The sequence below is a fragment of the Eulemur rufifrons genome, chromosome 15 (genome assembly GCF_041146395.1).
Source record: "Eulemur rufifrons isolate Redbay chromosome 15, OSU_ERuf_1, whole genome shotgun sequence".
NCBI classification, from domain to species: Eukaryota; Metazoa; Chordata; class Mammalia; order Primates; family Lemuridae; genus Eulemur; species Eulemur rufifrons.
Window position 1 is genome coordinate 60,712,472 of NC_090997.1, and position 26,130 is coordinate 60,738,601.

At 34.9% G+C, this 26,130-nt stretch overlaps 1 protein-coding gene across 1 annotated transcript in view; it reads left to right on the forward strand.

Annotated features, from left to right (window-relative positions):
• The window catches only part of QRSL1 (glutaminyl-tRNA amidotransferase subunit QRSL1), a 28,497-nt gene extending 2,651 nt beyond the window's left edge, over window positions 1-25,846 (forward strand). The window contains exons 2-11 of the mRNA XM_069488177.1: window positions 5,479-5,638; window positions 5,963-6,061; window positions 7,096-7,192; window positions 10,971-11,147; window positions 15,174-15,349; window positions 15,430-15,542; window positions 17,319-17,511; window positions 18,006-18,123; window positions 22,771-22,976; window positions 25,626-25,846. Of these exons, the coding sequence (XP_069344278.1) occupies window positions 5,479-5,638; window positions 5,963-6,061; window positions 7,096-7,192; window positions 10,971-11,147; window positions 15,174-15,349; window positions 15,430-15,542; window positions 17,319-17,511; window positions 18,006-18,123; window positions 22,771-22,976; window positions 25,626-25,846 (1,560 nt within the window). The remainder of the gene's footprint in view (window positions 1-5,478; window positions 5,639-5,962; window positions 6,062-7,095; window positions 7,193-10,970; window positions 11,148-15,173; window positions 15,350-15,429; window positions 15,543-17,318; window positions 17,512-18,005; window positions 18,124-22,770; window positions 22,977-25,625) is intronic.
• The last annotated feature ends 284 nt before the right edge of the window (window positions 25,847-26,130 follow it).

Below are 26,130 nucleotides of genomic sequence, written 5' to 3' on the forward strand. Positions count from 1 at the left end.
CTCACTTGAAGAAAATGGAAATTTGCTGGGGTTGAAATGAGGGAGAGGGGCTGGAAATATGGACTTATGAAACAATTTGGGGGATGTTAAGGTAACAGGAGCCCTGGGAACACCCACCAAAAGGAGGTAAAATGTCAAATAGGTAAAACTAATATTTGTAATTTTATCCAGCTACATTCAGGAAGGGGAAGGAGTCTCACTTTGTCTTTTGTGGCATAATCTCTGTTTCTAGGAGCCAGACACCAAGCTAATCTTATCAATTGTAAAGTTTAATTAATGATATATTCAGTTGGCTCCTGGGGGTCTAACCTAAGAACATTTAATCATTGTTATACAGGGAAATAGATTCCGAATTTCAAACAACTTAGTTATTCATTCATTCAACTAACATTTATTGAGCACCTCTGTGTTCCAAGCACTGGGGATTAGCATTGAAGACGGACAGAAGCTCCTGCCCTTACGAAACCTATATATATATATATATATATATATATACACACACACACACACATATATACATATATATATATTTTTTTTTCCTTTGGTGGGAAAGCAGGCATTCAATAGTTTTTCTTTTCAAGTAAATGACATAATTTCAGGTAGTATAAGTACTAGGAAGAAAAATTAAGTCGCCTATACTGTGAGAACTAGGCTGATTGAATGGGTGATATTTAATAGAGACCAGAAGGACATGAAGGGTAAGCCCTGGAAAGATCAGGAAGAAGAGTGCTGCAGGCAAAGGGAGCAGTAAATGCAAAGACTCTGAAGCAAGAGCAAGCTTTACATGTTCAAAAAATAGCAAGAAGGCTGGCATGCCTGGAGAGAAGTGAAGAGAGTAGTAGGAGAGGTTAGAGAGAGAGACAGGAGCCAGATCATGGCGAACCTTTGTAGCCATAGTAGAGAGTGCGGAATTTTTTTTTTTTTTTTTTTTTTGAGATGGGGTCTTGCCCTGTCACCCAGGCTAAAGTGCAGTGGCATAGTTATAGCTCCCTGCAGCCTCAAACTCCTGGGCTCCAGCGATCCTCCCTCCTCAGCCTGAGGAGCTGGGACCACAGGCACATGCCACCACGCCCAGCTCAGTGCATATTTTATTTTAAATGTAATAAAAAACCTCTGGCAAGTTTTGGGTCTGTGGATGTGAACTGATTTAAAATTTTAAAAGCTCCTTCAGGTCACTCGTAAGGACTATGGTCTATAGGAAAGCAAGCAAGGAAGCAGAAAGACCAATTAGAAGGCTGTTGCATTGGCAAGAGATGGCAGCAACATGGATAGGGTGGTGACAGCAGAGGTAATGGGAGTGGGTATTATTTTTTTAAGTTAAGGCTTGCAGATGAGTTGGATATGGGGGTTGAGGAAAAGAGAAGAATCAAGGAGAATACTTGGGTTTTGGGGCTGGGCAATTGGGAAAATGGTAACATTTCCCAAGATGGAAAAGACTGTAAAGGGAACAAGTTTAGATGGAGGAGGTTCTCAAGAGTTCTGTTTTAGACATTAATTTTGAGATGCCTCTTAGAAATCCAAATGAAGATGTCAGTTAAGCGGTGGACAGGAGTTTGGAGCTCAGGAAAGAAGCTAGATTTGAAGATACGAATTTGCCAGAGTATAGAAGATAATTAAAGCTATATGGCCAGATGAGATTGCCTGGGAAGTTGAGTGTAAAAATAGGAGGCCTAAAACTTTCCAACATTTAGAGGCCAGCAACATGAAGTAAAGCCAGCAAGAGAGACTCGAAAGAATGGCCAAGTGAGGCAGAAGGAAAGCCAGGACAGTGTGTTATTCTGAACACAAGTAAAGAAGCATTTCAAGAAGGGAGTGAGCACTTATGTTGAATGCTCCTGATGAGTACTATAAAATGAGCACTGAGGTGTTGACCACTAGGTTTAGGAATGTAGAGGTTGTTGGTGATCTTGCAATTTCATGGAACGATGAAGACAAAAGCATGAATGGAGTGTGTTAAAGAGAGAATGGGTACCCATCAGCTGGACACTCAGCCCTCAAGAGCACTCCTACACCTTCAGCATTTATCAAGGCAGTTTGTTTTTTTTTTTTTGAAAGTTCTTTTCCTAAGTGAACTCCTGTGTTATCTGTAAAGTTAATAAAAATGTTCTCCACTTTGTTACAGAGGAGTAAATGCCATAATGCCTTGCATAGAGAATAATTATACAGGTTGAACATGCCTAATACAAAAATTCAAAATGCTCCAAAATCTGAAATTTTTTGAGCACCGTGACGCTCAAAGTTCATGCTCAAAGGAAATGCTCATTGGAGCAGTTCAAATTTTGGATTTTCTGATTAGGGATGCTCAGTTGGAAAATGTATCATGCAAATACAGTATTCCAAAATCTGAAACACTTCCAGTCCCAAGCATTTTGGATAAGGATATTCAACCTGTAGTATAGTGTTTCAGAGCATGGGTTTTAGAAACAAGATCAGTCCTTGGTTGAATCCCAGCCCTGCTGCTTTTTAGCTCTGGGACCTCAGGCAGGAACTTCAGTTTTTTATCTGCAAAATGGATGTAGTAACATCAGCCCCTCAGTGTGGATGTAAAGATTAAATGAAATATAAAGCTCCTAGGACAATGCCTAGAACTAAGTGCTAGCTATTATTAACATTAATTTTGTTACAGGGACTGAATTACTAAATTAATAAATTACTAAATTAATAAATAACTTTTATTGCATTTATAATTTTGCATTTATAATTTTCCTTCCCCTACTTTGTAACAAGAGTGGTTTCTAAGGAAGTTTTCTTAATTTTTCTAAGGAGGTATATTAGTTTTCTATTGCAGCATAACAAATTAGTATGAACTTTGTGGCTTAAAATAGTGTAGTCTCATTATCTGATAGTTTTGTCTGTGAGAAGTCTGGGCATGGAGTAGCTGGGTTCTCTGCTCAGAGTGGCACAAGGCTGAAAGCAAGGTGTCAGCGAGGGCTACGGCTTCATCTAGAGCTCCAGGCCTCTTTCAACCTCATTAGTTGTTGGCAGATTCCATTTCCTGCAGTCGTGGGACTTGTGGGTAGAAAAGTCAGTGAGCTGAGGGGCAGGAGATGTGGGATGACTTTAAATGATGTTTAGGAGATCATGTGAGTATTGGTAATGATGTATTCTGGGCGGTGACCAGGACAGTTGGCAGCAGCGGTGAAGTGAAGGAAAAGTTTGTGTGAAGTGAGGGCAAGGAACCAAGAGGCCAAATGTCAGTGTACACGGACTTGAAGTTTGAGTGAGCAAGAGTGACAATAGGCAGTAGTAACAAAGATGACAGAGCTAGGTGCTAAAATCATCAATGAATAAAAAGTATACCAGGGAGACTGTAGATCAGCACACCAGGGAGGTATAATCTCCTCCAGGGCATGTGCTTCAGAGGAGCTGTGATGTTTGAGACAAGAGGGAAGAGACAAACTAGAGGAACAAGGAGGACACCTGCCCATACACCCCCTCCCCCAACACACACACACACACACACACACACACACACACACACACGGGACTCTATGATACCTGGTAGGTAGGCGCCAAATGGGAGAAGCGGTGACTGCCAGGGAAGGCCTAGTTTCCATTAGACAAAAGACTTGCCAGAGAGAATTTTTTTTTTAAGGTGACTTTGTTTTATTATATATTCAGATCTGACACCTGCAGTTTTGTCCCTTGCGAGCTGTACATACATTTTATATTTCCTCCTCCTTATGCTTAGTCCATATTAGCTAATTAGCATCCTCTGTTTTCACTTCTCTTTTCCAGTTCCCTTATGTTCTCTAATGTGGAGTTCCTTAAGATGGTCCTAATGAAGATCAGCACCATTTACAATCTCATTTCTTGCTTTTCTAACCACAACTGTAACTCCATAGCTCTTGTAGCAGTTGGCAAGTCAGAAAGTAGCTGGAGGATAGCAGGCATTAGGGGACCTGAGGGGAGTCAAGATAGGGAGAAAGTGGCAGACACAATTTTCCCGATTATTATAATTTTGCCATGAGATAGGTCTTCCTTTATATCTCTTTGTATCTCTAGCTCTGGGTTTTTGCTAGTTCTAACTCCCTTCTGCCCAGCCTACCACTGTCCTCTTTATTCTCACTCCATATACACGATGTTAGAACACACTGCTGTTGTTTCTAACTTTTTTTAAAGAGTTTATGTTTCATACAAATTATTCAACAGAAATATCTCTTCTTGTTACTAAGTCACCTCCTTAATTTAAGTCAAGCCTCGCTGCCCTCCCATTCCTGCAGCACTGCCGCAGCCTCTCTGTGGAAGTCCTTTTCCTCTTGTCCGTGAGCATTAGGGGTCCTCTCAATGCTCTAATCCCATTGCTTTTCACATTTGAAACCCTCAGCCCTAAGAATGCCATTACTTTGATGATTTATTCAATAGCTGAGAACAGATCATTTGCAGATTTTCTCCTCAAATGCAAACTCCCGTTGCTTGTTGCAGATAGGACATGTGACTCAACTTGGAGGACAAGCTAAGCCTCCAGTAGAGTAGAGATACAAATGGTGAGGAGCATATCTTATGAAGTCACCCTATCCTTTATTGTTTGTGTGACTTTGGACAAATCACTCCACCTCTCTGCGCTTCAGTTTCTCCATTTGTCAAATGAAATTAATAATACTTGAGTTGTCTGGTTGTCTTAAGGGTTAAATGAAGGAAAAGAGTCAAATTATATAAAGCAACGGTACCTGGCTTTTGGTAAACGCTCAATAGATATTACTTCCCCCTCTAGCCGCCTTATCTCTCAGCTCCCATCTTATCCAACTCTCTTTTTGTATAATCTTCAAAGTTTTGGTGTCATCTTTGACTTCTTGTTATTCATTCCTTTTATCTGATTAGTAAGTACATATTATTACTTCCTACAGGAAATATTACACAGTCATCACTTCATCTCAGGCCCTACTTCCTGTCAACATGCACGTTCTGGTCACTTTTAGTATAGTTTATTTTAACTCTTTCTTTACTGTCCTTCCTAATGCATCAGAGACAGAATTTCAGAAAAGTTTGTTTATTTTTAGTTTGCTCTTGAAACTATATTTTATACACATTTTTCTCAATTCATAGTGGCTCTTGCTTGAATCCCACAATATATACAGATCTTATTTAGAGCCATAAAATCATGCAGTGCCTTGTCCAGTTCACTTCTCTTTTTTCTCTCTGGACTGCCTGTTTTGTAGCTAAGCTACCTTCTATACATAATCTACCCATACCCATCCCTCACCCATGCTGGGCCTCAACTCCCCCGGAACGTTCAACTTCTGAAAGCAGAAAGCTAGCTAGGGAGAAGGATATCATGTCCTGCACCTGTCCTCAAGCTGATCAATGTGTTATCCCTCGTTCACTACACTATCAAAGTTAGAGATGATATGTTTTCTTAATTCTGAACCCAGGCCTCACTTCAAAATTTTATACTTAGCCACTCTATCACCCTCTTCAGTATAATATTTGAAACTTCTGCAGACTCAGTAAAAGATTTTTGAATTTTATGTACCATAGGTTTCTGCGGCACTGAAACAAGGCCAAATTACACCAATAGAGCTCTGTCAAAAATGTCTTTCTCTTATCAAGAAGACCAAGTTTCTAAATGCCTACATTACTGTAACAGAAGAGGTGGCCTTAAAACAAGCTGAAGAATCTGAAAAAAGATATAAGAATGGTAAATTACTTTTAATTACACTTAATCATTATATCTCCAGAGAAAGAGTTTAATTGGATCTAGTAGTCTCCATTTGGCAAGTGAAGCTTTAAACATAAAACCTACCCTTATTTAAAGAAATTGCCACAAGTTATAATAAAAATGAGGCTAATGGATATGTGATGCTTTATAATGTCCAAGTGTATTAATTTCTCACAAATTTGATTTCTAAAGAAGTATCTTTGCCAAAAACTAGCAGCTATTATAATAACAGGTATTGCTATGTCCTTTTATTTTGAACTATTATCCAATATCCAATTTCACTATTTTGGCTTTTTAATGCAGGTCAGTCACTTGGAGATTTAGATGGAATTCCTATTGCGGTAAAAGACAACTTTAGCACGTCTGGCATTGAGACAACATGTGCATCAAATATGCTGAAAGGTGAAGTTTAACTGATCAGAGTATGAATAATTTTGTGAAAAGAAGTGTTTTTTACTTTAAAGATACTAAAGTGCCAATTTCAGACTAATTATATCTTTGAAGGAAATACTTAGGATAGACTATATTACGTTTTTTACTATTTACTCTTTCAGAATGCAGAATTATTCTTTAGAGGTAGGCCAGCTTAAGGAATGAATGCTATTTCAGAAATTTTAGAAATCCTATTTAGGAAGACTCAATTCAATAACTGATCACCGCAAACACACTAACTGACATCTAACTCTAAGTCATTAATAACATAGGAATAAGTATGAACTGGCCATTATTCCCTCTCTCTTGTGGATCATGTGAAGATTCATTAGCATCTACTAACCAGTTCTTTTTTATTTCCTGACTTCTCTTATAGCACAATATAGTGATATTTAGTTTTATTTTTTCAGAGTTTAGTAAGTCAAAAGGAAGCTTGTTTATCAAGGTCCTAGGAGAAAAAAAGAAATGGAAAAAAGGTTATTCAGAGCACCACACACTAAAAGTAATATTCCATGAGGAATATGCCCCACATTTTTCTAATAGGTAGACCATTGTTAATTGTTTTGGAATATACACTAGAGCTTTTCAATAGCTAGAGGAAATTTTAATTGAGAATAAAAATCTATTTCTAACCAGAAGTACATAAAAATTACTGTGAGGTATAACATTGTCTGAGAAGAAAAAGTCAAGTACAATGAGCAAAATAACAATTTGCGATTACTTTCAAATGAATTGTGTACATCTCTATCACGCAGTATTTTGTAGAACTGTTTTAAGTCAACATTTTAGATTATTAAAGTACAGACTATCTTTGGAAAACATATACAGTTAGCAGTAGAAAACATTAACTCCTGAAATAAAGTGCAACCTACTATTTAAGTTAGGAATAATTAACACATGTCAATGTGAATTGCTTAATTGCAGTTTAAAATTTTATTTCCTGCATATGATTTACGTGTTTACTGTTTTATCTCCTATCATAAAAATAACTGAATTTTTTTCAGGTTATGTACCACCTTATAATGCTACAGTAGTTCAGAAGTTGTTGGATCAGGGAGCTCTACTAATGGGGAAGACAAATTTAGATGAGTTTGCTATGGGGTAAGTATAATTGAAATTTTCTTCTCTTTCGTTTCCTCCATCTATATCTTTAATTTCACTAAATGTAGGTACCTAAAAGTAGTGAGGTGATTTCTTGAGGATTCTAATGCCAGTTTCTTAGTCCCTCTGTGAGATTATGTCAGTTGTCTAATATCTCATTTTGGTTTCAGTTTGCATTTCCCTAATGACTAGTGATGTTAAACACCTTTTCATGTGTTTATTTTGCCATCCAAGTATCTTCTTCAGTGAATTATCTGTTCAAATTTTTTGCCCATTTTTCTGATTGGGTCACCTCATTATAGAGTTATAAGAGTTCTTTCATATACTCTGGATTCAAGTCATTATCAGATAGGTGATTTGCAAATATTTTCTCCAAGTCTCTGGCTTATCTTTTCATTCTCTGTACATGCCTTTCAACTAGTAAAAGCTCTTGATTTTAGGCAGGGCACAGTGGCTCACGCCTATAATCCTAGCACTCTGGGAGACTCAGGCAGGAGGACTGCTTATGGTTGAGTTCAGGAATTCAAGACCAGCCTGAGCAAGAGTGAGGCCCCATCTCTACTAAACAAAATAGAAAAATTAGCTATGTGTTGTGGCATGCACCTGTAGCCCCAGCTACTTGGGATGCTGAGGCAGGAAGATTTCTTAAGCCCAGGAGTTTGAGGTTGCAGTGAGCTATGATGACACCACTGCATACTCTACCCAGGGTGACAGAGTAAGACTCTGTCTAAGAAAAAACTCTTAATTTTGATGAAGTCCATTTGGTAAACTGGAGCTTATCAATTGTTTTCTTTTATGATTCATACTTACGTGTCCTAAGAAATCTTAGGTCACAAAGATGATCTCTTAGAAGTTTTATTGTTTTAGCTCTTACATTTAAACCTGTAATCCATTTTGAATTAATATTTTGTATATGGTGAATAAAGTTCATTTTTTTTACATATAGATGTCTAATAGTTCCAGCGGTATTTGTAAAAAAAAAAAAAAATTATCCTTTCCTCATTAAATTACCTTATTTCTTTGTCAGAAATCAAACACATGTGTAGGTCTATTTCTGGATTCTGTTCTATCTCTGTTTACTCCAATATTATACCATCTTGATTATTATAGCTTTATGTAAGCCTTAAAATTAGGTGGTGAGAGTCTTCCAACTTTGTTCTTTTTTCAAAATCATTTTACATAATCTAAGTCCTTTGTATTTTCATTTGTTTTAGAATCAGTTTGCTAATTTCTACAAAAAAAATTTTATGGGATTGTGATTGTAATTGTGTTAAATTTATAGATTAACTTGAGAAGAATTGGCATCTTAATATGGGTCTTCTAATTCATGAACACTCTATATCTCTATTTAGTGAGATTTTATTTAATTTTTCTCAGTGATGTCGTTATGATTTTCTGCATATAAATCTTGCACATAATTTGTTCGATTTTTCCTCAAGTGTTTTATGTTTCTTAATTCTATAGAAAATGGTATTTTTTTCAATTTCTAATTGTTTATTACTAGTACATAGAAATATAATTGGTTTTTCTATATTAGCCCTTTATACCATGACCTTATTAAAGCTGACTTATTAGTTCTCATTGACCTTTATGGATTCTATGGAATATTTTATGTAGATGAACATATAGTCTACAAATAAAGACAGTTTTATTTCTTCTTATTTCTTTTTCTTACCTTATTGCACCAGTTGGGGCCTTCAGTGCATTGTTGAGTAGAAGTGGTGAGAGCAGATATTCTTGCCTTGATCCTGATCTTGGAGAAAAGCATTCAGTCTTTCACCAAAAGCATTGTATATTTCCCCTTTCATAACACTTGTCAGATTTGTAATATTTGCTTGGTCTGTGTTCCCTGTTTCATAGAAACAGAGTCCTTGAACTAATCCATAGCAGTAAACTTGAACAAAGGTTTTTAAGACATTATCTTCATCAGCTGATCAAAATTAACATCACCAGTGAGGGTCAAGTGGACTTTGTGTGCCTCCAGATGTGATTCTCTAAGGACACAACATCACCTATATAATATTCCAACTGAGAATATGTAACCTGAATCTAATAACAGAAGACAAATCCAAAATGAAAAGCATTCTTTTAAAATATCATATCATAAAAACAACAAAAAGCTGTGAAAATCTTCCAGATTAAAAGAGTCTAAAGAAAGTAAAACCTAAAATTATAAAACTTAGAGAAGAAAATTTAGGGAAAAATCTTTATGACCTTGAGTTAGGCAAAGATTTCTTAGAACATATCAAGCATAAATCTGTAAAAAAAAAATCAATAGATTGGACTTCACTAAAATTAGAACTTCTGTACTTTGAAATATATTAGTACTAAAAAGTGAAAAAGCAAGCCACAGATTGAGAGAAAATATTTGCAAAACATATATCTGAAAAAGAACTGGTATCTAAAATATATAGAACCTTTCCCAACTCAATAATAAGAAAATAAGCAATTCAATTTTTTTTTAATGGGCAAAAGATTTATGTAGACATTTCGTCAAAGATGATATACAGTTGACAAATAAATACATGAAAAAATGTTTAATATCATTAGTCATTAGGAAAATATAAATTAAAACCACAATGAGATTTATATACCTATTAGCATGGCATACTAAAAATGAAAATATCCAGTACCAACAAGGATGCAGAGCAGTTGGATTTCTTAGACATTGTTGCCAGGGAATGCAAGATGGTATAGCCATTTTGGAAAATAGTTTGGCAGTTTCTTATAAACTTAAACATATGATTGACCATATGACCCAGCAGTCTCAGTACTAGGTATTTACCTAAGAGATGAAAAGTTATGTTTACTCAAAAGCACTGGCATTAGGACCTTTCAATGCAACATTTATAGTGGCATTATTCATAATTGCCCAAAAATGAAAATAAACCAATGTCTATTGGCTGGTAAAGGATTAGAAAAAAAAGAAAAGAGGCTAAAGAGACAATAATAACTAAATGCAATGCCTGACTCTATGTCATTCAGATCAGAGATGGGGATAAAATGCCACAAAGTACATTATTGGATCAGCTGACAAATTAGATTACATACAGTAGATTAGAAAAAAGTATTGATGTTAATTTTACTGAGATTGATAACTCTACTGTGACTATATAACCGATTGTCCTTATTCTTAGGAAATACATACTAAAGTGTTTAGGGGTAAAGGGTCATGATGTATATATTAATATTAATAACTTACCCTTTAGTGGCTCAGAAAAAGAAGTGTGTATATGTACATGTATACAAACACACACAGTATGCAAGTTATAAAGCAAATGGATAAAATGTTAACAATAGATGCATCTGAGTAAAGAGAATAAAGTATTTGACATGTTATTTTTATTTTTACATTTCATCTGAGAATAAAATTATTTTAAAAGTTTAAAAATAAATTATTAGCATTCCATTTGTAATGCTTTTCGTAGAACTTCTGACTGAGGGAGGGATTCCCTCAAAAGACTTCTTAACTATTTTAATATGACCCTATTCAACAGGAAGACCTAAATTCATAAAGGAAATCACCTTCAGTTGACTCTTTTCTTAGCAGACTAGTTTTGTCTACTTTCTACCACAAATGCTCTTCTTCCCATCCTCCTCAACCATATAATTAATGAAAGCTACATCTTGAGCAGACTTCCTGCCTTTTCCAATTCCTGCTACAGTGGATTATTAAAAGCTCAGTGAATGTTGGAAGCAAATAATACACTCAGAAGATGAAATTTTCACATAAAATGAAAGTTTTACTAAAGTATCTTGCTTCACTTCTTCATCTCAGATCTGGAAGTACAGATGGTGTATTTGGACCAGTTAAAAACCCCTGGAGTTATTCAAAACAGTATAGAGAAAAGAGGAAGCAGAAGCCACGTGGTGAGAAGGAAGATTCAAATTGGCTAATAACTGGAGGAAGCTCAGGTGGGAGCGCAGCTGCTGTATCAGCATTCACGTGCTTTGCGTAAGATACTTTATACGTACTTTAAAACCTATCCAGATACAAACAGTCATAAGCTATATGCAAAATCCAACAATAGAGTGTAGTGCATACCTTGGTGTTTTTATTTCTTTTTAGTGAGCTATTTGTGCTCAAATGTATATCAAAACTATATCATATAAATACACTCAGGTGTACAGTACACTACATGTATTTTACACATTTAACTGTAAGATAACATTTAAACTTTTCCTCTATAATATCTGGTTCTCGTAAAAACATGGTTTTATGGATCTTGCAGAATAAAGCATTGAGCATAAATGGACTTCACTGAATTTCATTTTTAAAATAATTTGTTTTCTACTCACTGTTTATAAAATATTTAGGGACTAAATATACCATGGCTTTAACTGAGTGCTGCAGAGCTAAACTGTTAGTAATGTTTTATCCTTCAGCTAAATCTGACTTTTGCAAAAAAAAGAAAACAGGAAAGAAAAGGAAAAAATGCTCTTAATATGTATCAATAGGATATTTAATGTTTTCATAAATCTGCAACTAAAAATGTATGTCAATAAGTAAAGTCTTTTCCATGTTAGGAACTGATTCTGTTTATCTATCGTACTTTGTATTTGGTAAGAATCCATCGATCATACCTTAAGACCCATTTGTGAAGCAATTCTTAACCATCTAAAGAAGAGTAAGTATATGGTTGTTATTATATTTATTTTATCAGTTTCAATTCAACCAAATTGAATGTGTTTCTTTAGTAATATTGTATGTATTTTATCTCTCCTTAATTATCCACTAAAACTAAGGTCTTTCATGCACACATTGCAACCAATAAATTTTTATATTTTTTAGAGCTATGGAGATTTAAATTCTACAGATTTTTTTTTCCATTTTCTTAAAATCTTATTAACAAGTAAAACCATTTCATTTTATCTCTGTGGAATTTTATAGCATTGCATTAATATTAATGAGAGTTCTGACAAGTTAGGACTGCAGGATTAGGTGCCTTTTTTCTATCCTCATCATCCCACTTAGTGTTCATCTTTCTGAATGTGCTCTGAGAAGATGGCATTTTGACACATAATTCCTGTGGAAATGTAAGTTTTACTTTTACACAGCTGCCAGTGAATGCTAATAAGAAAAATGTATCTTTTAAAATTGTGAAAGCAGTAGTCTGATTTTGTAGCTTAAATGGACTTGGTAAGAAAGGAAATCTGATTTGCATTTTCTGTAGAGCTTTATTTTAAAGTATACTATAACTTGTTGACTATAGTCACTTGACTGTGCTATCAAATATTGTTCATTCTATCTATCTAACTATATTCTTGCATGCATTAACCATCCCCATTTTGTCCCCCTTCCCCACTACCCTTCCAGCCTCTGGTAACCATCATTCTACTCTCTGTCTCCATGAGATCCATTGTTTTAATATTTAGCTCCCAAATATGAGCAAGAACATGTGAGATTTGTCTTTTTGTGCTTGGCTTATTTCACTTAACATAATGTTCTCCAGTTCCTACATTTTGTTGCAAGGGGCAGGATTTCGTTCTTTATGGCTATACAGTATTTGATTGTTTATATATATACCACAATTTCTTTATCCATTCATCCACTGATGGACACTTAGGTTGATTCCAAATCTTGACTATTCTGAATAGTGCTACAATAAACATGGGAATGCAGATATCTTTTCAATATACTGATTTCCTTTCTTTTGCATATATAGCTAGCAGTAGGATCACTGGGTTATATGGTAGCTATATTTTTAGTTTTTTGAGAAACCTCCATACTGTTCTCCATAGTGGTTATGCTAATTTACATTCCTGCCAACAGTGTATGAGGGTTCCCCTTTCCCCACATCCACACCAGCATTTGTTATTGCCTTTTTGATAGAAGCCATTTTAACTGGGGTGAGATGAAATCTCACTGTAGTTTTGATTTGCATTTCTCTGATGACTAATGATGTTGAGCATTTTTTCCATACACCTATGGGCCATTTGTATGTCTTCCTTTGAGAAATGTCTATACAGATCTTTTGCCCATTTTTTAATCAGACTATTCTTTTTCCTATTAAGTTGCTGGAGCTCCTCATATATTCTAGTTATTGATCCCTTGTCAGATGGGTAGTTTGCAAATATTTTCTCCCATCCTGTGGGTTGTCTCTTCACTTTGTTGATTGTTTCCTTTGCTGTGCAGAAGCTTTTTAGCTTGATGTGATGCCATTTTTCCAATTTTGCTTTGGTTGCCTGTGCTTTGGGGGTATGCCAATGTTTTCTTTTATTAGTTTCATAGTTTCAGGTCTTAGATTTAAGTCTTTAATCCATTTTGATTTGATTTTTGTATATGGCAAGAGGTAAGGATCTAAGTTGCATTCTTCTGCATGTGGATATCCAGTTTTCCCAGCACCATTTTTTGAAGAGACTGTTCATTCCCCAATGTATGATCTTGGTACCTTTGCAGAAATTAAGTTCACTATAGATGTGTGGATTTCTTTGTGTTCTCTATTCTGTTCCATTGGTCTGTGTGTCTGTTTTTAATGGTTGTACAATGCTGCTTTGATTTCTACTGCTCTGTAGTATAATTTGAAGTCAGGTGATTCCTCCAGTTTTCTTTTTGCTTGGGATGTGTTTGGGTCTTTGGTGGTTCCATATAAATGTTAGGATTATGTTTTTCTAGTTCTGTGAAGAATGTCATTGATATTTTGATGGGGATTGCATCGAGATAGTTTTTTTAATTATGGTAAAATACACATAAAATTTACTGTCTTAACCATTTTTAAGTATACAGTTCAGAAGTGTTAAGTACCTTGTTATGCAATCTCCAGAACTCTTTTCATATTGCAAAACTGAAACTCTGTACCTATTAACCCTCCTTCTAGCCCCTGGTAACTACCCTTCTACTTTCTGTCTCTATGAATTTGACTACTCTGGGTACCTCATTTAAGTGGCATCATATAGGACTTGTCTTTTTGTGACTGGCTTATTTCACTTAGCATAATGTCCTCTAGGTTAATTTTTGATTTTTTGGTTTTTTAAAATAAGAACAGCACAAACTCTGTAGGTAACTGGGTAAAGAAATGAACAGTCACTTCATAGTTGGGTATTACAAATATTAATAAATATGAAAAATTGTTCCAAAATGCACATTAACAAAACTTTTTGATTATCAAATTTACCAAAAATTTTTAAAAACTGCTAGTACTCAGTGATGATACTGAAACATTAAAACACAATCTTATTTACTGCAATTAGGAATATAAATTGGCATAATCTTTCTGACAAGTGATTTTGACTATATATATCAAGAACTTATAATAATAGGCAGATGTTTATGCCCATTAACTCTACTTCTTGGAAGGTAGCCTAAAAAGTATTCAGACATATAGGCAAAGATTTATGTTTAAAGGTTTTGTTACAAAGTTATTTATTATATAGTTAATTTAGTTGAAAACAACATAAATGTTTAAGTAAATTATTATACATCTTTATGGTTCTAAATGGGGTAGCAAAAGGGCTGTATCTGAATTTCTGGGGTGTGCTTAGTTTGTAAAAGCATACTATAAAATAGCCATTAATATGATTTATTTTACGTATCAAGTAACAGAGGAAAGTGTAAGATTTGTATGTATGGCAGTAGGAGAATGGACTTTAAAATAGTGAGAATCACCAATTTATATGATCAATTATTATATATACTTTACATTTTCAGTAATTTTAATGCCATAATGAAAGACTCATGATAAGCAAAAAAGGGATGGAAACTTATGGTTATAGAATGATCTCAACTATGAAAGAAAAATACATTTTAAAAAAGATTTAAAGTCAATATGCCAAAATGTTAACAGTTTTTGCTTATGGGTAATTGAATATTGGATTATCTCTTTACACTTTTCTACACTTTATGAATTCTCTAAGATGAGCATGTGTTACTTTTGTATAATCAGGGGAAAATAACATTTAAAAATATACATTTAAAAGAGTAGATTTCAAATATAATTAGAGATATGTCATTCTTCTAAAGATAATTCTATTTAAATTCCAGGGCTTTAGGATCGGATACAGGAGGATCAACCAGAAATCCTGCTGCCCACTGTGGGCTTGTTGGTGTCAAACCAAGCTATGGCTTAGTTTCTCGTCATGGTCTCATTCCCCTGGTGAATTCAATGGATGTGCCAGGAATTTTAACTAGATATGTGGATGATGCAGCAATTGTGTTGGGTATTTTTATGATTCCATATCGTTTGAAACAATTTCACTGTAAAACAGTATCTGTCACTCATAAGTATTTCCCCTTACAGGTATACTGGCTGGACATGACCCCAAAGATTCTACCACAGTACAAGATCCTGTTAAACCATTTGTGCTTCCCAATTTGACAGATGTGAGCAAACTATGTGTAGGAATTCCAAAGGTAAATTCTTCCTTTCATTACTTAACAGAAATATTGTCAAGTCTAATAGAGACCACAGACTTGGAAGGCAGATGATTGGGTTTGAAACCCTGCTCTGCCATTTTTATTAGCCATGTGATTTGACCATGTGACTTAATCTCTTTAAGCTCAATTTCCCCATCTGTAAAATGGGGATAATAAAAATATTGACCTCAGGGATTTAGGAGGTAATAGTCATGTTAAGCAGGGTCTGTAAACTGTTTCTGTAAAGAGCCAGATAGTAAATGTTTTAGATTTTGTGGACCATACAGTCTTTTTTATAACTGCTTAACTCTGCCATTATAGTGAGGAAGCAGCCTTAGACAATATATAAACAAAAGAGTGTGTCTGTGTTCTAATAAAACTTTATTTTTAAAGATAGGTGGCTGGTTACATCTGGCCCGTGGACCATAGTTTGCCAATCCCTTATGTAAAGGACTTAGCCCAAACCCATACCTTGCATAGTAAGACCTCAATAAATGTTATCATCTTTATTATTACACTACAACACATATTACAGTAGCAGTCGAATAATTCATACATGAATGTAATCATGTTGAATTACTGACCTTTTAAAAATATTAAACTTAGCAATAATGGATGCTTTAAACATTTTAGAAATCTTCTAGAAAGATAAGTTACCATGCAGAATAATGAGGTTTCTCAACCTCAGTGCTATTGGTCTTTTGGGTTGGATAATTGTTTGTTGTAGGAGACTGTCTTGTGCATTGTAAAATGTTTAGTAGCCTCCCTGGCCTCTACTCCTGAATGCCAGTAGCACCCCCACCATCACCACAACCCACAACCAAAAATGTCTACAGACATTGCCAAATGTCCCCTGGCTGGGGACAAAGAGACAAATTGCCTCCAGGTGAGACCACTGCTGTAGAGAAATACTACTTTATTTAAAATATTTCATTAAGGTAATATCTGTGCCTTCCTTTAAGAATTTAGAAAACAGATTTTAGGCCGAGCGTGGTGGCTCATGCCTGTAATCCTAGCACTCTGGGAGGCCGAGCTGGGAGGATCGTTTAAGCTCAGGAGTTCGAGACCAGCCTGAGCAAGAGTGAGACCCCGTCTCTACTAAAAACTAGAAAGAAATTAGCTGGACTACTAAAAAATATATATATAGAGAAAAAATTAGCTGGGCATGGTGGCACATGCCTATAGTTCCAGCTACTTGGGAGGGTGAGGCAGTAGGATTGCTTGAGCCCAGGAGTTTGAGGTTGCTGTGAAATAGGCTGACGCTATGGCACTCTAGCCCGGGCAACAGAGTGGGGCTCTGTCTCCAAAAAAAAAAAGCATTTGGAAAACAGATTTTAAAACAGACCTAGTTTGGAATCCAAGATCCTCTACTTACCTGCTATGTAACATTAGGAAAGTTACTTAACCTCTCATCTGAATATTTTTCATTAATAAAATGAAGGATGAAAATACCTATATCCTGGGCTTGTTAAAAGCATTAAATGGGAGAACCTTTGAAAAACATCTAGCATAGTATCTGATACATCATGAACATTTAACAAATATGTTCCCCAATCAGATCTCTAATGTTTTATATTGTTATATCTAGGTCATAATATCTAGTACTATGTTTGTCATACCATAAACACTCTTATATGAGTTCAATCTTTCTGGCTACCTACCAGCAATTTTATCATATTTTCTAATGTATTACCAAAAGTTCTGGAGTACAAATTTTTATAAAATCACTTATACAGATGTTCCAATTTCTGTATCTTGACTTTCTCCTATAAGGAATATCTTGTACCAGAATTATCAAGTGAAGTACGATCTCTTTGGTCCAAAGCCGCTGACCTCTTTAAATCTGAGGGAGCCAAAGTAATTGATGTATCCCTTCCCCACACCAGTTATTCAATTGTCTGCTACCACGTATTGTGCACATCAGAAGTGGCATCGAATATGGCAAGATTTGATGGGCTAGAATATGGTAAGATGGTGGGTTTTCTGGATTTTTACCGTAGTTGTCTCAAACATTTGAAAGTTTCACTTATTAGTGACAAAAAAAATTATTGCCTGAGATAATGGTAATGATTCAGAAAAGTAAATCAGTGAATCATTTTACCTTTGTCATTCATCATAAATATCTCTGTGTTCAGTTTGCTTCTCTGGACTGTGACCATCTTGAAAGGATGGTATCTTACATTTGTGTGCTCAGTCCAGCTAATGTAGTGCCTGGCACAGGGAAGGAGCTCAATAAATGTTTGAATGAATGAATGAGAGAGTAAACAAATAAAGTTTCTTTCTTGGTTATTTTCTTCTCTCTCCATGACTGGTCAGTCAGTTACAAGGCAGGTAGAGCAAAGGAACTATTAAGGTAAAGCTTCTTAAATTTTAGTATTGGTCACAAAAATGTGAATCAAGGCCTAGTTTTAGCCAAAACTGTACTTCCTTTTCCGGTAATGTTTATCTCTTTGTTTTCAGGTCACAGATGTGACATTGATGTGTCCACTGAAGCTATGTATGCTGCAACTAGACGAGAAGGGTTCAATGATGTGGTGAGAGGAAGAATTCTCTCAGGAAATTTTTTCTTATTAAAAGAGTAAGTCAATTAGTTGAGGAATTTTTCTCTATTCTTGAAACCTCAAGAGTAAAGTAGTAGCATGTCTGTCAGGTCTTCTAAGTTAAGGTATTTACTAAAGAAACAAAGTCTTTATTATTTGAATTAGAAAAGGCCTGTTTATGGCACTTTTGGTTCCTGGTATTCAAAAACAAAAAAAAAAATTGACACTCTAGCTAAATGATTAGTACAAACTACAGTCAGCCCTCTGGATCCATAGGTTCTGCATTTACAGAATTTTGATTCAACCACGAATCAAAAATATTCAAAAAATAAAATAAAAAGAATACAACAATAAAAAGTAATACAGATTTTTAAAACCATAACAACTATTTACATAGCATTTACTCTTTTTTTTAGGTGTTATAAATAATCTAGAAGTGATTTAAAGTATACAGGAGGATTTGCACAGGTTATATGCATACATTTTATATAAGGGACTTGAGCATACCCAGATTTTGGTATCCAGGGTTAGTCCTGGAACCAATCTCCCACAGATGATGAGAGATGACTGTGAGTAGGAAGCCCTTACAGATTTTAGCCTCATTAAATGTCCCCTGGCCATTATTGCCACATTGGCTTATTGATATAAGAGCTTTAAGCAGGGAATTATATTATTGTCTCTTGAAAATTTAGTGAATCAATTTAGTTTTTCCTTGTATTAGGTATCTGTTTGCTCCAAGAAATAATTCTAAATTACTATGACTCCTACTTAGATTGTCTTCATTATAAGTTTATTCACAATCTTGTGAATCATATTTGTCTTCCATACCATCAAGTCTGTGTAAGAGGACCTGAGAAGTGTGAAAAAGTAAGATTGGATATTGTGATGAGTAGCTTCCTGGAAGTTTTCTCCATGCCCTCAAGAGCAGAAAGCATTTTATTCATCTGTGCATCTTCTCAGGGCTAATAGCTAGGATTACTTTTTCTAAAAATACTATTTGATTATGTTCCATATTAAAAGATTCTTATCCATATTTACCAGATGCTTGTAATGACTTTGTAGTAGGAAAAGAAAATGAAATATTGCTTAAAAGTTTTCTAAAGAAAAACTTTTATTAAGCTAAAGATGTTACATTTGCCAAATATTACTGATTAGAATCATATATATCTCAGGGCACAAGTTGATGAATTATATAGGTCATTGTAACAGCATAAAAAGAAATTGAGGAAGAGGAATCTGAAAGCATCTTCCATGGTCACCAGTTGGGGGTACTGATAAAAGGAAGTGAGAATTACTGCTGATATCCCTGCTTCTGAGTTAGTTCCAACTAGGGAGGACTTATTTGTTTGGGGGAATGGGGGGGGATTGTTTGCTTGTTTGTTTGTTTAAGTTTAAGGGGGTAGACATGGGTGATAGGAAAAGTGAGATTTGGAGTACTTATTTTTCTTATCTTAAAAAGTCAACTTATATGCCAGGAACTGTAAACAGTCCTAACACTTTTTATTCATATGATACTTCACTATAGGATTTTTATTCTTCTCTTACCTTGTATTTAATAAACACAAATTTATTGAATTTGGAATCCAGAGTTTATTTTTAATTGACATAAATATTTACTTTTGAACCACATTTAAATCAAACTTTTGCCATTTGTCTTTTTATTTGTCCCATCTGTTCTTTCTTTTAACTATTTTTTGCTTTCATTTTTTTTCTTTAAATAATTTCCTCTTAAAAAGAGAGAAAAAGAATCATTTATATTTACCTGCATATTTATGATTTCTGGTGCTTTTCACACCATCATATAGCTCTAAATTTCTATCTGATGTTTTTGCCTGAAGAACTTCCTTTAATATTTTAGTACAGTCCTGCTAGCAATGAATGCTTTCCACTTTTGTTTATATGTAAAAGTCTTTATTTTGCCTTTAATTTTAAAAGATACTTTCTCTGGATATAAAAGTGTATATTAATAGTTTTTTCTTTCAGTACCTTAAAGGCATTGTTTCATTGTCTTCTGGCTTACTTAGTTTCTGAGAAGTCTGTGGTCATTCTTATCTTCATTCCTCTCTATATCATGTGTCTTTTTTTCCTTTGGCTGATTTTAAGATTTTCTCTTTATCATTAGTTTTCAGAAATTTAACTGTGATAATACTTGATGTGGTTTTCTGCATATTTCTTTTCCTTAGGGGTTTGTTGAGCTTCTTTGATCCATGAGATTATAGTTTTTGAATCAAATTTGGAAAAATTTTGGTCATTATTTCTTCAAATGTTTTTTCTGTCCTTTCTTCATCCTTCTGGGATACCATTTATGTGTATATTAATCTGCTTCATGTCATCCCACAGCTCACTGATTTTCCATTCCTTTTCTTCTTCTTCTTCTTCTTCTTCTTCCTCTTTTCCAATCCTTTTTCTCTCTGTACATCCCTTTAGATAGTTTCTATCACTATTGTCAGAATCACAGATCTTTTTTCTGTGTACCAATTCTCTCCAGTTTATTTTTTAGTCTATAAATTGTATTTTTTGCCTCTAGAAATTCCAGTTAGGTTTTCTTACCCCTTTAGTTCCTTTATCATGTTATCTTTTCCTCCACCTTCTTAAACATATAAAGTACATTTATAGTAGCTGTTTTAATGTTCTTATATGCTAATTCCAACATTTCTGGATCTGTTTATATTAATTGCTTTCCCCCTCACCCCGGATATGGGTCATTTACATACCTGGACATTGTGAATTTCACATTCTTACTTGCTGAATTTTTGTTATGTTCCTTTAAACAGTATTGAGATTTGTTCTGGGACAAAATTAAGTTGCTTGGAATATGTTGGATCCTTTTAAGTCTTCCTTTTAAGTTTTGTTAGGGTAAGTCCAAAGCAGCCTTTAGTCTAGGGCTAATTTAGCCTTAGTTTAAGGTGATACCCTTGAAATTTTTCACCATATGCCCATATGAGATCTTTCTACTTTGGCTGTTGGGAACACAAACTGTAATATTTCTAACCCTGTATGAGCTCTAGGAATTATTTGGCCTACTACTTTTTGGTGATTCTTTCCCCAGCCTTGGAAGTTTCTTCTTATGCACGTATAGATCAGTACTCAGCCAAAGATTCGAAGGATCTCTGCAGATCTCTTGAGCTCTATCTGTGTGCTACTCTCTTATTCAGTACTCTGCTTTGCAAATTCTAGCTGTCCTTACCTCCCTGAACTTCAGATCTCTGTCTTTCTAACTTATTGAACACCCACCACAACCCACTTAAGTCCCTTCTCTGAAATGAGGCCTGAAAACTGCCTCCATGCATAAATCTGGGGAAATCAATGTGTTACCTCATTTGCATTCCGTCTCTCGGAAGTATTTCTCCAGAATGCCTGTTGTTTAATGTTGTTTCATGTATTATGTCCAGTTTTCTAGTTGTTTAAGAAGGCAGGGTATCTTCATTCAGTTTTGCTGCTGTAACAGAATGCCTGAGACTGGGTAGTTTATAATGAACAGAAATTTATCGGCTCACAGTTCAGGAAGCTGGGAAGTCCAAGAGTGAGGGGCCGGCATCTGGTGAGGGCCTTCTTCTGCACCTTCCCACAATGGAAGGCAGAAGGGCAAGAGAGAGCTGAACTGGCCCTTTTATAATAGCACCAATCCCACCCATGAGGGTGTAGCCATCATACCCTAATCACCTCTTAAGGGTCCCTCTTCTTAAATAACAAGTATTTGTTCTATTATAAAATTTAGATTTTGAGAGTGCTGTTAGTGTAGTATTTAAGCCACCAATTTATAGTTGTTGCATATATTATATGTGATGCATGCATTGATCTCTCTGTAGACCCTGTAGTCAAATGATAGTGAGGATATCTGACATTTCTGTAGCACTCTTTCACAGTAAAAAAGATTTTATATTTTTATCTTATTTTATTTGGCCCTCAGTAGAACTGTAGTTGTTATAGCCATTTTTACAGTTGAGGAAACTGAGGTTTAGAACAGTTCTTTTTTCTAATCTTTCTTAACAGCTTCAGAAGGATCTAAAACGTTTTCTTTTTCCCTATCCTTGCATCATTGATTTATGGTCACTACTATGTCTGGCTTTTTCCTTAATTTTTTTGGTAAAATAAATATTCTTTCTTGAATTTCACATTTCTATTCCTGGGCTATGCCTATCCATAAAATACAAAATTCAAACACTGCATACTTTCCCCGGCTTCTGTTTGCAGAACCTATTTTGTAGGAATGTTTCCCAGTGACTAATTCAAATGGCATGCTAGAATTTTACAAAACCTCAGAGTCCTTATAATAATTAGTTATCATTATATTAAAGATGAAGTAAGGCATTATAACACAAAATTCTAACCTACTGTACCACTGTCTAGCTTTGTAACCTTTAGAAAGTCATTTAATTGCTATGCGCTTTATTTTCCTCACCTGAAAATGGATGTTGTGGGTTACTGATATCCCTGGAATTATTAACTTTTTGTGATTATATGTATAGAATTGCATCTAATAGTGAATTCTGATTGATTAAATTCTAGATATACAAACTAGTATAACAATACAGTTGAACAGAATTCATTTTTATGTGTTGTTAGAAATCTTAGTGATGCCTGCTCAAGAATTCCGTGGTTCTTTATCAAGCCTAATGGAAGAGAATTGATTCAGGGAAAAATACAAAAAGTCCTTAAAATATCATCCATTTTTTTCCGCATAGAAACTATGAGAATTATTTCATCAAAGCCCAGAAAGTGAGACGCCTCATTGCTAATGACTTTGTGAATGTTTTTAACTCTGGAGTAGATGTCTTGCTAACTCCCACCACCTTGAGTGAGGCAGTACCGTACTTGGAGTTCATCAAAGAAGACAACAGAACACGAAGTGCCCAGGGCGATCTTTTTACACAGGCTGTAAATATGGCAGGTAAGGATACCTCAAAAACATTTTGGTTTTGTTCAAATTCTTAGGCAGGTAACCTTGTCTTCATCTTAAGTTCTAGCTAGATTGTTCCTTAAAAGTGATAGCCTGTCCTTTTGGAATGTTTAGGAAGGAATGTGTGTATGTGTGCGTATATGCGAAGACATGTGCACATACTCTCACCACACACCACATACACACTGAACCAATACTCTTACTGGTTTTTTTTTTTAACTTTTATTTTGAAAACTTTCAAACCTACAGAAGAGCTAAAAAAAAAAGTAGTATGATGAACACTAATGTGCCTTCACCTGGATTCATTCTTTTTAACATTTTGCCTTATTTGTTTCTTCTTCTCTTTTTCTCTCTTTGTACACACACACACTTTGTTTTTAGCTGAATCATTTAAAGAAAGTTTCAGACATCATAACACTTTACCTAGGATCCAAACACTTTAGCACAAATCTTCTAAGAATAAATTCTCCCACATAACTACAATTTCATTTGTTACACGTAAGAAAACTAACATTCCTTCGTTAATAATCCAAACATAGTCCCTAGTCAAATTTTCTCAGTTGTACCAAAAATGTCTTTTATAAATTATTTTTTCCCCTAATATATGACATTTGGTTATAGTATCTTTTTAAAATCTAGATTAGTCACCCCACCTCTCTTAGTTTTTCTTAGAACTACATCAGGCTGTGTTACAATTTTTATTTCAATCATCGTACATGATGTAGAAAATAAAGTTAAATTAAAATACTGTAGAAAACTCAAGATGAAAAGGAAAGTCTATTTTATTTACCTATACATTTGTTTACTCTGTTCCTTCTTCCCTCCTCTTTTAACACCTCTTTTCTGTTTGAAGAAATTTCTTTAGCTATTCTTTTAGGGAAGGTCTGCTGGCCACAAATTTGCTTAGCTTTCCTTCTGAGAATTTTTTTTTTTTTTTTTTTTTTTTGTGACAGAATCTCACTCTGTTACCCCGGATAGAGTACAGTGGCATCATCATAGCTCACAGCAACCTCAAATTCCTCGGCTCAAGTGCCTCCTGTCTCAGCCTCCCAAGTAGCTGGGACTACAGGCGGGTGCCATGACACCTGGCTAATTTTTTGTTTTTGGTAGAGACAGGGTCTCGCTCTTGCTCAGACTGGTCTCTAACTCCTGCGCTCAAGCAATTGTCCGTCCTTAGCCTCCCAGAGTACTAGGATTACAGGCATGAGGGACTGTGCCCAGCCTGAGAACATCTTGATTTCCCTTTCATTTTGAAAAGTAATTTTGCTGGGTATAGGATTCTGGTTTTCTTGTCTTTAGCACTTAAAAAATGTTGTGCTACTTTCTTCTGTCCTGCATAGTTTCTTACAAGAAATCCCCCACCTTTTAAAAATTTTCTTTTGAATGACATTGACTTTTTTGAGGAGCCCAGTACACTTGTTCTGTAGAGTGTCCCATCCATAGTCTGGATTTGCCAAATGGTTTCATCATGATTGGACTGCGGGAAACATGTTTGGCAGGAACACTACAACACTACATACTCTTCACATCAGGAAATAGTTAAATTCAGTTTGTTCCTCTTTTAGAAACTAAGTTGACCCACTTGGTGAAGGAGATAACCACCAGATGTTTTCTTTATAAGGGTACTGTTTTCCTTTTATCATTTATAAGCAATTTATGGGCTGACATTTTGAGACCATGTATATATCCTATTTCTCAATAATATTGAACCCAATTATTTTACCATCCATTGATGATGCTTTCCTGAACTAATTATTACTTAAAGAATTACAAAATTCTGTCTTCTCTAATTCTATAATTCCTTCTGCATTTATTAGCTAGCAGTTTCTCTAAAGAAGAACTTTCCTTTTTTTAAATTCAGTATATTATAAGCAATTACTGTCATCATTGTATTTGATGCTCAAATTGTTCCAAATTTGGCCAATAGTTGCCCCTTCAAGTTGTATGTATCCTTTAAAACTGGTCCTGTTAATTACTGAAAACTTCCTTGTTTTATGGCATAACAAGATGTTCTGGGTTTTTATACTTTCTCTGCCCCAAATCTGGAATTAAAACTACCCTGAGCTAATTTCTCATCTAATGGATTGGCAAAAATTCAAACGCTCAACAACACACTCTGTTGGCAAGGCTTTAAGAAAATAAAGCATTCATTTTGCTGGTGGGAATTCAAAATGGTACAACTTCTTTGGAGGGGAACCTAGCAATATCTAATTACATATGTACTTATCTTATGATAAAGCAATCCCTCTTCATCTAAGAAACATTCAAGAATACCAAAATACATGTATAGAAGGTAGTCACTGGGACATTGTATGAAATAGCTAAATATTGACAACAACCTAAGTGCCCAACCATAGAAGACTGGTTTAATAAATTATGGTAAAACCATGCAATGGAGTACTTAACTATACACCTATAAAAAATGAATGAAGACAGTTTCTGTGAACTGATACAGTGATTTCAAAGATATATTGTTAAGGGAATAAAGCATGGTACAAAAGTATATATGCATTATAATGTTTTTTGTTGTTTTTTAAACCTCATCCTGTCTTAAATACTTACTAGCACTGGAAAGTGGAATAGGTCTCTGCTTTTAGTGCAGAGAATTAATCAACTAATGGGTTTCTTTCCTTTCCTCAGGATTGCCAGCAGTGAGTATCCCCGTAGCACTCTCAAACCAAGGGCTGCCAATAGGACTGCAGTTCATTGGGCGTGCATTTTGTGACCAGCAGCTTCTTACAATTGCCAAGTGGTTTGAAAAACAAGTACAGTTTCCTGTTACTCAACTTCAAGAACTCGTGAATGATTGTTCGTCAATCCTTGAAAATGAAAAGTTAGCTTCTGTTTCTCTAAAACAATAGAGATAAATATATCATGCAAATTAAAATGACTTTTAGAAATTCTGTTCTCTAGAGAGTCAAATGATCTTGCTCAATTCTTGTAGTTAGGTTCATTCTCAATACAGTCTTTCCTTGGAATCATTTTAAATTCTTGTGATAATTATAAATAATCTATCGGCATTTATTAAGCGTCCACTTAAGTGCGAAGTACAAGATTTCTACTATGACACAAGATACGTATTCCTGAAAAACAATACATTCTACAAAACTGTTCATTAAAAAGAACAAGAGCTTACGGTAAAAAT